The 16041-nt window shown below is 33.8% G+C and overlaps 2 protein-coding genes across 2 annotated transcripts in view; both read right to left on the reverse strand.

Annotated features, from left to right (window-relative positions):
* Positions 1 to 8088: 8088 nt before the first annotated feature.
* LOTGIDRAFT_127149 (hypothetical protein) lies at positions 8089 to 13418 on the reverse strand (the record flags this gene model as incomplete). Its single annotated transcript, XM_009063248.1, has 10 exons — positions 8089 to 8272; positions 8451 to 8548; positions 9002 to 9099; positions 9597 to 9749; positions 10139 to 10325; positions 10687 to 10753; positions 10966 to 11044; positions 11217 to 11341; positions 12908 to 12988; positions 13360 to 13418. 10 exons carry the CDS (start codon positions 13416 to 13418, stop codon positions 8089 to 8091), a joined length of 1131 nt encoding a protein of 376 aa, XP_009061496.1.
* Positions 13419 to 15642: 2224 nt separating this feature from the next.
* LOTGIDRAFT_166199 (hypothetical protein) overlaps positions 15643 to 16041 on the reverse strand; it is a gene marked incomplete at both ends in the record, with an annotated part of 8214 nt that continues 7815 nt past the window's right edge. Inside the window, one exon of the mRNA XM_009063249.1 lies at positions 15643 to 15666. Within this exon, the coding sequence (XP_009061497.1) occupies positions 15643 to 15666 (24 nt within the window). The remainder of the gene's footprint in view (positions 15667 to 16041) is intronic.

Here is a 16041-nt window from a genome sequence, read left to right on the forward strand (position 1 = left end):
TGTATTTCTTAATGATTCAAGTACATGTACTTTATAAATTGGTTTGTATTGCATTCATTTGTCTCAACTGGGAAGCCGAACGACATGTTGTTTGAATGAGAGTCAACTCCCAGAGGCTCTACAAATGTCAGTAGAAATGTTTTGCCTTGAGGCATGATCGAATCACTCAGGAAACACTCTACCTTCGCTTTTAAAATCGACGTTATACTAATCCATAATTATTCTTATTAGCTGATATTCTGGATTTTAGAATAAAAGTGAACAATTTACACGTTTGGATGCAAAAACATCAATAGCTCAACTGTGGCACAAATGGACAATCAGTTAGCAGCTTTACCTGTAATCTTTGTTCCTTAGCGGCTAATCTGTCATATTTTCTCTGTAGTAGAATCATTTCAGTTTTCAGGTGCGAAACTTGGTCGGTAGCAATCATGGCATCATTACAGAATACAGTACCTCGCCTTCCCGAGTTATTAGCAATGTTTCCCATATGTTCCATTTGTCTTAATTCCTAGATAATAAAAAAAAATAACTTAGGTCAGGAGCGTGACGAAGTTCTAGACGCCATGACGATGCCATTCTAATTTTCAAAATTTTAGAAAATAAATTTTGGAAATGATTAACAATCTTAGTTCTGCACATTGTGAAAGGGAACTTCCACGAACGTCACAAATGTCTGTTGGCCTAGCTATTTAGTACTTTCAGGCTTTCAAGACCGTATTTTATCGCGGTCAGAAGAAGAAGTAGAAAAAAAAATAAAAATACAGGATTGGTAAGGTGTTAAGACTTAGATCTATTGATCTGGTTGAACCCATGCGTAGGTTTTATAATATCTGGCAATTAAGGGTGATTTTGCACAGTAATCTCCTGAGCGACATGTAAATGGGATAGTAGAGAGAACTATTACTATAATAAATTATTGGTAACGTCATGAGATCGGTGAAGAAACGAACCATAAATCCTCGCCTTCAAAACAGACATATGTACCCTTTAATTGATTTATTACAGCAAGTGACATATATATTTCATCAGAAATCATTCGAGCTGCCAGAATAATCTCAATTTATCACTAGTTCAAGTAGTTTTTTTGTCAGAAAATATTAGTCACGGATGCTGAACTCTTCAATCAATGAGGGGAAGATGTTGCTTAAATCATCGTTGATCAAACGTACGATAGTTTGTCAGTCAGTTACAAGACAGATTACATGTTCACCAATTTAACAAGGCGATTTGTTTTTACATTCCGATGTTAGATAATTCGTACTCATGTGTCAGGATCATAATCTTATCTACGAAGTAATTAAATATTTGAAGTCATCACTTGAGGTAGTTTATGGATTAATTATCTTAAAAACAAGCTATATTTAGCCTCCTTGCTGCTTTTTTTTCTTTAAAGTTTTCAATATATTTTTAAAATGGTTTACTAATAGATTTTAACCCATGATCAATAAAATGAAGTGGAACTTTACATCCTACTGTAAATCTCGTGTTGTTTTGTCGTCTCTAATGAAGGATTTTGCCAGGAAGCAGTGTGGGCATAGTCTAGTAATTTCCATATGTCGAAGGATACTTACATCTAGAGCCTGAATCATAAAAGTACCTCGGTTAATTGTTCGACCCGAGAGATAACGAGAAGACGTTTTCAGCAATATTAATTTACCTCGGGCCCGTTATAATTTAGATAATGACAGATTTCCCTAAGGGATTGCAGATTGTCTGTGACACGGTGATAATTTCATTTCCAATGTTACTTCAATTTATTTCGAATCTTTTTTCATGCCATTTTGAATTATTTAAGCTTTTGAAAATATATCATCCGTATTCATGTACAGAAAGCGAGTGATTCATATTAAGAACCCATGAGATAAAACTTTCTGGAACACCTCATACAAGTCTGTTGTTGGGTCTTTCAACTCAAACACCCTTTCAAAAATTCTCATAGCAAATAATGCTCATTTGGAGTACTTAATATATTATTACCTTTGTAGTTAACTTAGCAAGTTTTGTATCAGCAACAGTTTCTTCTTGTTTACCATAGAGTAGGAATGTTATACAACCAGTTTCAAAAAATGCCAGATGATTTTTTGCCATTTTAGGAATGGTGATCACTCTGGAATGGTTGAATTCTGGACTGATTGTTCCCATTATCAATTTAGTATCTGTATAGTTCTTCTCCTTGTAAACCCTATAACGCACTTTTAAACCCTTGGTATATCTTGTTTTGTGAACATCAGCGTTCAAAATGGTAACCTGTTAAAGGCAAAGTTTACGTAAAATTACACTTTTCAAAAGCTGTCTGTTATTAGAATTATTGATGCCACAAAATGGTCGTAATTTGGTGTATATGATATTTCCATATATATTGCAATTTGCTAAATGTTTGAACCCTTAGGGAATGTCCAAAAAAATTATATAGTACATAAAATGATAAAAATATTGAGAAACTTTGTAAGTCAATCTAATATGAACGGTTATCTTAATGTAAATATGAATATCATCTTCAAAACAGATATAATTATCTTTGAATGACTTGTTATCATAGTTAGAATATTGAATATTTTTGTGTGAAATTAATCGGAAGGAAGTGCTTTTTTCTTTCTGATGTTACATTTTAAAAGTTTATATTTTTTATCAACAAAACGTCACCAATTTCTAAGTTAAACTGATCACCAATTCATATACAGATAATCGGTAAAATTTGAAATACCCACGAAAATAAATCAGGCAATAATTACAAATTGATGTAAATGATGTCAATATTAATTCTAAAGTTTAAATGAACTTCTGTAAATATGTAACCATTTATCTAATGACGATTTTACCTTAAAATGAAAGGGTTTGTTCAACATCTCAGCTGGATCTTCTACAAAGTAGTCCTCATCCAGTGCTTTGCCATTCTGAGCACAAGGTGTTACACTGACGTACAAAAACCCTTCTTCTTGACCTTTATAATCAGTAACTGCTATCTTATCATCAAAATCCAAAGCATAGGACAATGATTGCAGAAATACATTGGCTGAACCAATAAGAACATCCTCGGGCGGTTCCCAAAACGGATCATCTGTTTTGTCTACAGCAAACACGTCTTCACCATCCAAATATCTTTGATACATGTCCTGAAAATACAACATTATGACTCATGGCTATGTGGTATTATCATTCGATATTTGCAGACATTTTGATTGGTTTTCTATTATTGCGGTGTATTATGACCTCTAGAGCCATAATTCCACACCAGATTGCTTTTCTGCAAATATGTCTCGATAGTAGAATAGAATAGAATTTTGAATATAGTCGTCTCGAAAGATGTTACACTGTTAAAGCTCAATATCAATATATGCAATTCAACTTAAACGTAATGCTATTGTAAACCGTCGAAATTTATTTCTGAAAAGTGAATATGTTCAAGTTGACGAATACGGACCTGTATCAGGTATCTTCTGTTCATAAATTTCCCTTTGTCCCACAACCATACGTTTCCATTCACCAGATCTTTCATTTTGACACTGACTCTGTAATAAATAATGTATAATGCAAAAATGTATAATGCAAAGTTAAAATGCAAAGTGTAAAATGCAAAAATGTATAATGCAAAACATGTATAATGCAAAGTTTATAATGCAAAGTGTTAAATGTAATCTGCATTACTGTGGCATTTCATTGGATTTTGGAAAATACTTATACATGTTGCATTTTTACAAATCGACCATTGTACTTGACAATTTTGGCAACGTTATACCTCCATATATTTTATTATTGTATATATGTTTATGTATGTATATTATGTATGTATATTTTAAAAATAAATGCCCCACTCTCCACAAAGCCCAGAATATGTGGTAATTGCTTCACAACCCAGTGATCTTTTAATCCTATAGTCGCTAGTAATGAGCACAAGAGCTTTCACCATGACAAAATCAGATAAATGCAAGAGAGAAATTACAAAATGAACGGTAGTCATTTCATAAAGCTTCAAAACACACACTGCATTATTTTATACAGCGACCATACTAAAATTTGATTAGAATCTGATTTCGGCACTTTCACTTTCGTAAACAAAGTAATCTGGTCGATGGTGTACATCTGATGCTCTCAAGTGACACACTTCCGACATTAACGGGAAATTAAGTGGTCAGAATCCATTAAAACTTACACCGATTGATTGGGTTGAGAGTTATTCGTTTCTTGAGCTGCTGCTGATATCAAAACAACTTCAAATGATTTATGTTTATTGAGTTCTTCCGAGACAGCATTAACCTCTGATACCATTGGTAATAATTCCAGAATATTCTCTTGAGCTATCTGTTGATCTAAAATCATCAAACATTAGTGTTTGTGTCAATACTAATCCACAATCAATTTTCTCTCTGATATTTTAATGGTATTCGACCTCTTGCTTCGTGTACCGGACACGAATTAATGTGCATTAAAGACTATTTATATAGATTCACAAACGGTGCCTCATATCTTTATTTTTGACACCACCCCGACAATATGTACTTGAATTTGTTAAAAGACACATTTAAACGTTACTCCCCCATACAATTATTGTCGAAATGCTCGCACAGCGGAGTAAAAACTTGCATTGCTACACAAATGAATAGGAACCTACAAGTCTTCGATTTTAAACTGGTTTCAACTTCAGCTGGAAGCGGAAGTTAACTTATCATATACCAACCAACTAACTTGTTTTCACAAACTAGTCGATTTGGAGTACATTTTCATGGAATTAAACATCATTAGTCCAGCTCAGACGGGTTTAAATATAACAGCTAAATGAAGCCATACCTTTTGTCAAACCAACCGAACCGGTATCAAAACCTTTAGCTTGGGCTATTTCTTTCTGAGCAAATTCCCAAGTTATTTCATCTGGAAGGTCATCCGTTGTGGTCTTTTGTTTCGGGTTCATAAATACATAAAGATGGTTGGAACCTATGTGAAAATTTGAATTATTACTTATAATTTATCTTAGAGATAACACAACCCCTTTTTACCACAAATTTTCGACCCCATGGCCTTTATCAAGTGAAAAAAATCTAAGAACAATGTACAAATGTGAGAAAAACATTGTCACATAAAATGGAATTACTAAAAACAGTTTTTGTATTATATAGATTATGGAATATCAGCTTCAAAACAAGACGGATATTCCAAATTTGATTGTTTCCTATGTTAAAATGTATCAATATAGTGTGGTTGAAATTTCTGTCCTAGAGGGAAATAATACATAAAAAGTAAACTAATAAAAATATGTTTTGCCATGAACTGAAAGTCATTATACAACTGTCAGTACCAGTTAGTGAGAAAATCGATTAACTATAAAAGAAAACAGTCTGTACATCAAGTGTGTTTGATCTAAGTTTACAGATAAATTCTCGTGTTGACATCTTAATGAGTGCTACAAATATTTTTTATGACTTTTTTACGAAAAGATCCATCCATGGACATGCTGGCGGACAGTATCTTGCTGAAATTAATAATCAAAGACTCGCGAACTGGCACAATGGCAACTCTAGCTAATTTCTTGTGTTTACCCACTAAAAGAAGAGAGTGAATTTGAGCTCTACTACTGCAGTACTGTGCTACTAAAGTACTAGTGCGGGTATCGGTAGAGATGCCACTTTGCGGATGGGTTTGTCAACTTGTCAGTCCACATAGCTAACATTTTAGCAATCAAAAGACTACCTACCAAATAACACTCGATCTTTATGAGATAAGGTTTTCAGTCCTGTAAGTGGAATACCATTTATTTTAGTTTTAGATCCACTATTACCGACAGCTTCTATTTTAACAACGCCTTTATTATTATACATTACTGCATGTTGCTTTTGAATACTGAAAAATTTTAATTTAACTTTGTTTAGTTGTGCTTGATGTTTCTAGGCTGTGATCAACCATATGTGTAGTTAAAATTCTGCTTCAACACAAACATTTGGACGTTTACTAACTAGGAAGTAGCAGGCATCACCTACCAATGTCATGCAAAAAGTTCACTGATGAATTATGATTGTCCGCTATTGGCAGGACAACCACCGGCCGAAAAACATCAACCATCTAGAAACCGCAAAAGTTGGTTCCACTCGGTCAAGGTAGGGTTCAGACTAAATCAGAACAAATACATTGTGTCAAACTATTCGCAAGATTGCAGCCCGATTTCAATGTGCCAGCAAGAAATATTTACCTTAAACCAGTTAAGCAGATTGATGGTGGAATCTTGGCATCCTTTCTACCAATTGTTATCTCTCCTTCCTCCAAGAAATGATACACAACCCCTGATAACATAGGATCTTCATTTAAGTTGATAAGATGAGGTTCATGTACACGTCGTGAATTTTCTCTTTTACCAGCCACTTGTATAGCATCTGTTTCGCTTCTTGCTTTAGATAACTGTTAATGCAAATAAATGTTTCTTAAAGGGGTTTTAAAGAGGGTTTTCATGTCTATCGGAGACACTGATAGCAATGGTGTGCACCATTCCAAGGATCGTTCAGATCGTTGCAATTCCACTAAAATTAAGCGTTTTATGGCTGCTATCACAAAAGCCATTTGATATTACTAGCAGCTTTTCCGATAGTCATACCATACCGTTAAGCATTTCTATAATTACAGGATCTACAGCTGTCTGAGAAATAATTGGAATGGAATTGGAATGCAAAAAGAAAAGCCATATATTGCTCCATTATACATAATAAAGCATATAACCTCTTAACAACCTATTTAACATGTTAAAAAGACAACTCGTCTCGATAAAAACAATATCAACAAACTTAATGTTTTCCAGATTTTTCCATTCTGCAACGTTGAAATATGATAAGCAGTTTATTCAACATGTGTATAATAGCGGTATAGTTACCATTTCATCCCAATTTTGTGTATTTTGTAACAGTATCTGGTTGTTCTGCATCAGTTGAGCTCGTATTTCTTCTTCCATCTTAGCTCTCATTTGAGCAATTTCTGAAAAATTTCAACGCTTGCTTCGAGGTCTTCTGTAATGACCGAATCTTGAAGAATTTGGTTATTACTGTTGAACATTTATTAAAAGTATTTTTACAACAGACTTCAACATTATTCCCTTGGATTTTTTAGTTGGGGCAAGTTGGAGAGGACGACAATGAAAAGCATCGGATAATAAACCGAGGCCCCGTTTGCTACAGTCTGTGCACATAAAAATCATCAAACAGTTTAAATCCGAAAAGGTTGTTCATTGAGCATTCAAAAACTTTAAAGTGGAAGTCGCCATTGTAAAATTTGAAGAGGAGCTCAAATTAGATTGGGGTGCTTAAGTAGTATGTTGGATTTTGACTGATAATCAATTTGAAAATTACCTGATTGTGACATGCCCTCTGAAGCAACAGGAGTCATTCCACTGTCCATTTTGTGTTTCAATTTCTCATTTTCTTCCTTAAAGACATTACATTAAAGTCATCGATAAGTTCCCATGTTATAGGTTAAAAAGAATTCGACTTTATTTCATTTCCTCAACAACTCATTCACCTTAATGAAATATTGCTTCTATCAATGACGAATTTAATGCCATTAGTATTGTCAACCATGCATAAACATACATAAAGGGGAAAAATCGTCACCACAGTGAAAAATGACTCAAGTTAACTGTCAGGACTGGTAGCAAGATTTCATGTTAACGAAATCAGTGACAGTATAAATCCCTATGGTCACTCTTAAGTTACAACCACAGTTTTGTGATCGTTTGATATTTTGAATTTCTCGTAGTTATTTCCCTTTGACTATTTGAAATATCGTCATGAAGCAGATGGTAGTAAAGACAATCTATCTCTGGTCATTAAAGCTTCCTACAAATTAATAGAAACATAAGACGCGTAAGCTATTCCGGGTAACCAATGCCCTTCTTACAAACTATCGGCTATTGTGTTGAGATCACACGATGAACACAAATATGACAATGGCAAATCTCAAGTGAAGAATGTAATCATAAATGATTATTAGCTACCCTCGATCAGTCAAGATCGAATTAAAGCACACCACGAAGAATCGCGGACTCCAGAGATAAGAAATATTTGGATTCAACATGAAGAAATGACATATTTTATATACTGAACAAATGCTTGTTTATCCAATATATGAAAAACATCTGTTATATACCTTTAGTTCTCTGATTAACTTATCCAAAGGATTTTCATTGACAACTGCCTGGTTTTTAATTTTCTTGGCTCTGTCTGCGTATCTTAGTGTTGACAAGGTCTCGTCATAATTTATATCTGCCGGTGATAAGGCAGCTATCATCACCGTTTTACTGAAAATAGGACCGAAACATTAGCTCCAAGTCAACTGCATTGTTGAGAAAAGTGGATATTCACAAACAAGCTTTCTTAAATCTAATTACTTGAATTTCCAACGAATGAAATTCAAATTTCTTGCTTAAAGTTTTGAACGTCAGCACCAGTTTCATGGTATATCAAATATATAGATACCTGTTTCCACCTAATGCGTTCTGTAACAGTTTTGTCAGTACTGATTCTCTATATGGAATATAAACCTTCTTTTTCCCCATTGATACATCTGCTAAGGCCTGTAATAATGGAAATTGTAATAGTTTTTATAATTTATATACGAATAGTATAACATTGTGTTTTCCAGATGTAACATTTACCGACGTCATAGCAGTTAGACGTAGCCATTGACTCTATTATAAGATGGACTGCAAGTCTACAAAGACCTGAATTCTTCCATCTCTTCTGGCGTTTTTTGTATGAGATGACAATTATGGATTCTATTTGCACCATTCCGATTTTTTGTTTTTTTCGGATCTTGCATTTCCAGAAAAACTTAAACAGACTTTTAAGTTGCTAACGCAATTAAATATCAATGACGCCATGACACCATTTAATCTTGAATGCTATTTGCGATATTTTCGTTATATTATGGTCAAATTTTGTGGGAATTTAGGACGTTTATTGACGAGTAAATGCACAAAAACTCACTCCCTGCAAGTGTGGAATGTGAATATATTGCAGTCACTTACCGATATAACGTTACCCAGAGCTGATAAGGATCTGTTAATATTAGCTCCCTCTTTTAATCTATCTCCGGTAGCACCCGTACTATCAGCTCTTTCAGATCCTATTGAAAGTTTGATAAACAAAGATAATCATCTACATTTAACTAGGTCATTCAACTCGACCTCCTTCGCCAAGCACAACACTTGAATCCCATAGATGTTATCCAATTTGCAAATGACCTGCCGCATTACATTACGATATGCAATTCCAAATATGATCTTATGACAGATTCCAGTCCTGTCCAAGGATTGATGAGCAGTACCTATATACAATTTTTACATGGCGTTATATAGGCTGCTGGTTACGATGCAGACGAGCGCCTCATATCTATTATTTTGAATCAACTTGTTAAAAATTGTTCATAAGATAATAGATATCTTAACAGTTTGTTTTTGAATTTTGCATCACCAAAGAATATTCCATTGGCCACATGTCAACATCAGATTTATGGTAAAAGTTGAAACACCTCGCTAAATCGAGCCAAACGTTTGGTATATAATCGTGCTAGAGTTCAGTCTATGGTCTCAAATGATGTAAAACTGAAGGAATGACACATACCTGCTAAATCTACTAAATTAATGGTACTGCTCTTCTTGGTTTCAGAACCAATACTATCTTTGATAATCTGATCAAAAGTGATCGTGACTACTGTATGAGCCCGACTACTAGTAGCATTCATATTAGTCGAGGCTACAGTTCTTGCAGCTGTGCCTATTTATTAAATAAAGATAAATTTGATGAATTAATAGGTAAATTATTGTTAGAGTAATATATTTGTGCACGTCTGGGTGCTATTCAAAACATAAAACAAAAACACCTTTGTTTGTTTTAAGTACCCTAATGTTTCTTTTCCTATTTCTTGGTACTTGGCGAAATGAAGAACGAAATATTACTGTGGTGTTCTTCAGTACTTCCTGTGTTATTTAGGTTTTATTTCTCTGTATTTTTGTTTTGTTTTTGGTATTCCCTGTGTATTCTTCGGTTGTGATGGATGTTATCAATTCCAATGTGGTACTGATACACCGATTTGGGAATCAAGGATTAAGGATATGGCTCGCAGCATTGACGGATTTAAGAAGAACTTATAAACCAAATCAAACCTTGTTCCATTCTCTTCTCGATTTCTTGATAACTTCCAACCGGTGTGTTCTTTAATCCTTCTACGTAAAACATTCCAAGTTTAGCATTTTGTCTGACTGTCAAACCACCTTTAGGATTGTCTTTCGCCAACAAGTCCCTGACTTGTTCATTGTAAATTTCTAACATGGAAAATGTGACCTCAAATCTCTGTAAAAAAAATGTCTGTTTAAGAATTTTCAGAAAATCAAACATTTGACATGTACTGAAGAATAATCTTTTAAATGTGTCTTTTTATTTTGCTGTGTAAATTCATTAATTATTAACATTTGATTAACCAATGAGAATAGATTGGTTTAATTTAACTAATGTATGTGTTTCAAAGAAACTTTAGGATTTCATTTTGCTATTGTTAATGATGAGATTAAAGGCGTATTTGAAAGTGTCTATTCCCGACTAAAATTGTGTGCGTCGACATGACGTTACGAACGAAATTGCATAACTGTTGTAACCACTGATTCAGGTTGATTCAAGATGTTATTTTATTACATTTTGATAATGATCAACCTACTTTATTATCTTTTGTGTTTGATGCTATTTCTTTAAACAATTCGTCACAAATGATTGGTACTATGCCTCTGAAATAGATAAGTGTTGAAGTTCACACAATTTCGACAAATTTGAAGTCTCCTCCAAAACAAAAATAGAATTGTATTTCTGGTAATGACACCTGGAAAATACCTTTGTCAAAATATACAGTCACACCCAGCTATTACCCCGTCCCATACGCCAGTACTGATGGGTGGAAGGAAAATTTTGACACTAGATCAACAATATCTCATAAACTTACTTATTTGGTCCGTATCCAACCATGGAGTACGACTTGCCAGACCCAGTCTGTCCATAAGCAAACAAAGAACAGTTATACCCTACAAAAAATATATACAAATTAATACATAAATATATTTGTATACTTATGGCTAATTAGTTTATATATTGCCTCTTAGAATGATACAACATCTAATACTTGTATCAGCTTTTCCGACATACAATGTATATTCTGAAAAGTAAAAATTAAAAAATGATTCTGCTGAAACAAACCTTCAAAAGCATTGTTTAAAACACCCTTTCCCAAATCGTTGTACACAGTTCTTTGACTGGCAAATTTACTACCACTTACAGCATCGAATGTTCCGTCATTGTTTTCTTTAAAACCATCATGTGACCTTCAAATGACAAATGGTATGATTAAAAAAGACATTCCACCATTTCAGTCGTGAAAAATATTCGCAATAGTAAGCAAATGGCATTAAAACGGACAGATTCAACATATATATAATATTAAATAGTCTTCAGAAGTACTAAAATGTACGAAAATCGCATAATTTCTCTTTCTATTTCTATATTTTGTTTTTCTATTTAAGACATAGTCTCAAGAAAATGACGAGTCGCCTTTTTAACTTTAAAACGCGGATAATTCTGAACTCTTGTCAAAGCACACAGCTTGAACATTTAATGGTGATCTGGAACTTATCTACTTAATATATCGCTAGTAATACTTTGTATACTGCAGTTAATTAACGGAAGAAATGCAATACAGTCGCATCGAGCTTAAAATGATTCGAAAAAGATTTTCTAGCCCTTTTATTGTATATGGGGGACACTAAAGCTTCTATTACACTACTCTGATTTCTATTTACAGTTACCACTACCTTTGGACTGAAAATTGGAATATTAAAATTACTAGTAGAATGACCCAAAGTTTCTAAAATACAGAACGATAGGATATTCTTAAAATCACTACGAAAATCAATAGCCTTTCTTTGAATCAAATAAGTTTGTAGTTCTGTGTATATTCGATGTATAAAGCAGGCGCCTTCCCTCTGGGAGATCCTTGTATTTAAAAAGCATTAACTAAAGTAGCTTACCAATAGGAATAATCAAATGAAAACTACAAGGAAAAAATATATATCATTAATACGAAAATGACACACGAAACACCCCGGCCAGTAATTTTATGTTTATCAATATTGATACTGATCATTATAATTTATCTTATAGCAATCTTCATTATGATTCAAGTAGCATTATGTGTAATCAGTATTCTATTGATTAATTCTTATATAATCAATGAAACTTAATTCATTCATGAGATATTTAAATCAAACTGTTTTGTTCAGAAACGCGATATGTATTACAATACTTACCTTCTTAGGCTCTTCATCTGAAAGGTAAATATGGATCAAAATAAAATCTGTGAGAGCTATATGTATGTTATAAGGTATTATTATAATAAGAAAAGCTATGATATAGCCAATATGGAACGTGTATAAGTGCAGGGCAGGTATGGATCAGAGCTATATGACATAGCAGTGATGAAGAAGGAGTTGATGGATAGGCAATACCACGAACGTCATATTAGTCGCAATCTTGGGGATTTGAATAGAAGAGATCTTGCCAATAGAGTGGCTTTAGCCTAGTATTTTCCAGTTTGCAACGGTCAATGGTTCTTCAATATGCAGAGCTTCTGAGACACTTCTTTCAAGAGGTTTTTGAAATATCGCCCCCGACCTTTATCACTTGCAGGGGTAAAACCTCCATAAGTAGTATTGATAGAAGTCTCCCAAGGAACACGATTTTTGCCTTTCTAGTCACGAACTCCCAATCTCTGCCCGAAAACATATACATTTCCTAGATCGTCTTTCCAAAACAGATTTAAAGAATGGGTGAAAGTCCCACGAAGGTTTAATGGACACACCTCTCTTGTTCAAAACGGTACACACTAAATTAACTTACTTGGAGCATCAGGATTGGCTATCATAGTCATTTTGTCTTGCATCTTGATAATACATTTTGCTCTCCTGTCTTTTTCTCTGAAATATGATAGCAACCGTGATATATTATAGCAAACCACCATACACCATACCATAATGCTGATATAATTTCATGGAGCTTTGGTATAACTTGCAACAGCTGATGACATAGATACAACTTATTCAATGACTTTTGGATAGAGGAATTGGAATCGTTCAGTTTACTTTAGGTTAATATACCTTATAATAAGCTGTGTGGACTCACTAAGTGGGGTGACAATCCAATTCACTTGGCATCAAGTGTTTTACCTCTGTAGCCACTGATACATAAGCACTTGATACACAACTATAGTTTAGCTTAAGTTGAATAAATTTTTTTTTATCTTTGATAATAATCAATAAGTTCAACACTTTCTGAAATATATACTTACCTTGAATTAAAGGGTCTCACCCTTACGGCTACTTTAACCCTGAAAATAAAAATAAACATGTAGATAAGCTGTAGCTGTAACGATTTGCGACACGACGCAATACATATCTATGGCCTCGATTGGATGGTGTCGAAAAACTTTTAAAGATAAAAAGGGGGTAGGGCATTAAGTGAAGTACCCAAGAAGTAACCGAGCAGTAAGTGAACGCACAAACGCACAAGAAGCAATGGGCCGGCCGTAAGCGTCCATTACGACCGTTATTCTTCGAGATGGACGAAGGTGTCTGAAAGTACTTCATATAGTTTAATCTCTCCATAAATATTAGGTAGTCTGTTTCCGTCCCTCATGTGTGTATCAAGAACACCATCTCGCTTTTTGTCTGACTTCCTTCGTACATGAACTTACAGGAAAAACTTTGACGTCAATATTGTTTTAATGATTTGAATTGAAAATCTCTTTGTAAGAACCTTGATTTATTATAGTTCAGAATTTCATATCAAACTTATAATACTACTTATAATGTCGCCTAACATTTAAGGAACATATTATTGTATATGAAAGACATTGCCAGATATCCAGTCGAGTGGATCGCTCAATACTATAGATCATAATACGGTATTTTCTTCCTACTGTATCAACATTTCAGATCAGTAGCCTAATAATAAAACAACTTACGATTCCTCCGCCATATTTGTTGATTTCGAATGATTTTCAATATATATAATCCACCATTTTCTTATTTCGTATAAAATTTAAAAAGGAAAATAGCCGTCACCACAAGTAGAGTCTATTTCATTTATAGTCAATTGAGTTATTTTAATCTCGAACTGCAAGACGCTTATTTCATATAATTATTATACTGAAATTACTTATAACTTATAGTAATTTTATTTCGAACATGCCAGTTAAGGGGGTTTTAAATATTAATGAGCTCAAAAACGTCACATTTAATAAAATTCTGAATTTAAAATTTGGAAATCAAATGTTTTTGTACAAAAATTTGCAAATCTCTTTACTTTTCTTGCACGAAAAAAAAAAATCATTTCATATAACAATTCGCGTTTGACGTCAATGATGAATTCAAAATAAAAATTTTGTGGTAATATTAACAAGAGTAACTTTAATCTGTGGACAAAATAAATGAAACTTGACATTCAAGACTATTTCCAGGAATGTTTATATGAAATACACTATAGGAGTATATTTAGTTGTTATGGAAACGTGTCAACAAATAAGATGACAGTAAGCAGTAGAACATGATATGACAATAATGTAAAGGCATAGTCGATATTGTAGACAATCTTGTCAAGGTAGTTCTATGTTCAATAGCTAGAAAAATCAATATTTCTCTCTGTCAATATTCTCACTTACGTAAAGCACTTGGTGCGTTGATATAGTTCTTTTAACTAATTCTATTCTTAAATCCTGGCTAATATATTTATTTATTTACTTTCTAGTACTTTGCAGTGCTAATTACTCGCGTGATTCCGTTTCAGCAACCCAAATTTGGTTAAAAGGGGAAAGGAACATTGGTATATTAAAAATCTACATGATTAGGTCCGTTTGTTACTTATGATTTGGATAATGAAGACAAGGAACGCTATACAGAATGCAAGTAAACTATTGACAGTATTTCAATGGAGTATTTCGCGAAGCGCTGAAATCTCAGAACGCTCTGTCACTGAGGTGGATCTAATTTTAGATCTGAATAAAGCACTACTTATAGCATATTTTACAATAACATACATGTTCTTGGTAGTTTGTCAGGCAATGTAACTCAATTGAAAGTATTACTTGGAGGGACATTCTGCTTTTTTGTAATAAATTTCAGTATCATAAACGTCTTCATAAATCAGCTAACATAAAGCATATCGAACTTAAAAAGTTTTTTAAACCGTTTTGGCGTTTCACAGCTTGATTTTTAAAGTTAAAACTATCAGATACGTTAAGGGACACATTTCTCTTGATATTGGTGCATAGTTTTCATAAATTTGAACAAAAAGATTTTTTCGACCTACAAACAAAGCGGAATGTCCCTATAAATCAGGACGTATTTTGAAAGACAATACGTCATTACTGAAACCAAATTGCACATGATTGGGAATATTACTCGTAACACTTCAGCACAAACCCTGAAGACCATGCTTTCTTGTCGTTCTTCCGTGGCTTTTAATTCGGGTGTTGCCTTTAAAAATGAAAAAGATAAATAAATCATTAATACGATGCACTCAATGATATATTTTGTGAAGACGAACTTTATTGTTAAATTTTACTTGCTGGCGTTTATGTCATCAAGAATTCATAAACCTTTAATATGAATTAACATTGTAGTTAATTGCCAATTACGCCCAAGTATGCGGTATGACAACAAACAATTTTACTTCACGAACAGCAACGTTAAACGTTGAGAGGTTATACATAGTCAAATCACCACACCCAAATTTGGTAGCTAAACTACTTGAAGGGGGGGGGGGAGTTGGAACATGGGTGAAGCCCTTTTAAATGCTCTACGGCATTCTGAGACCTATAAATTTAATCGCTGAGGGTTTGTGGAGCCAAGGGATCCGTGGATCTGGTACGACCAGTGCCACTGTCCAAATTCGAAATGGTTTTACATTAGCAACCAAATGATCTTCATAATTTTTTTTTGAACCGTGGGGGGGGGGGGGGGGGGGGGGGCCC

Source organism: Lottia gigantea (assembly GCF_000327385.1).
Source record: "Lottia gigantea unplaced genomic scaffold LOTGIsca_56, whole genome shotgun sequence".
Classification (NCBI taxonomy): domain Eukaryota; kingdom Metazoa; phylum Mollusca; class Gastropoda; family Lottiidae; genus Lottia; species Lottia gigantea.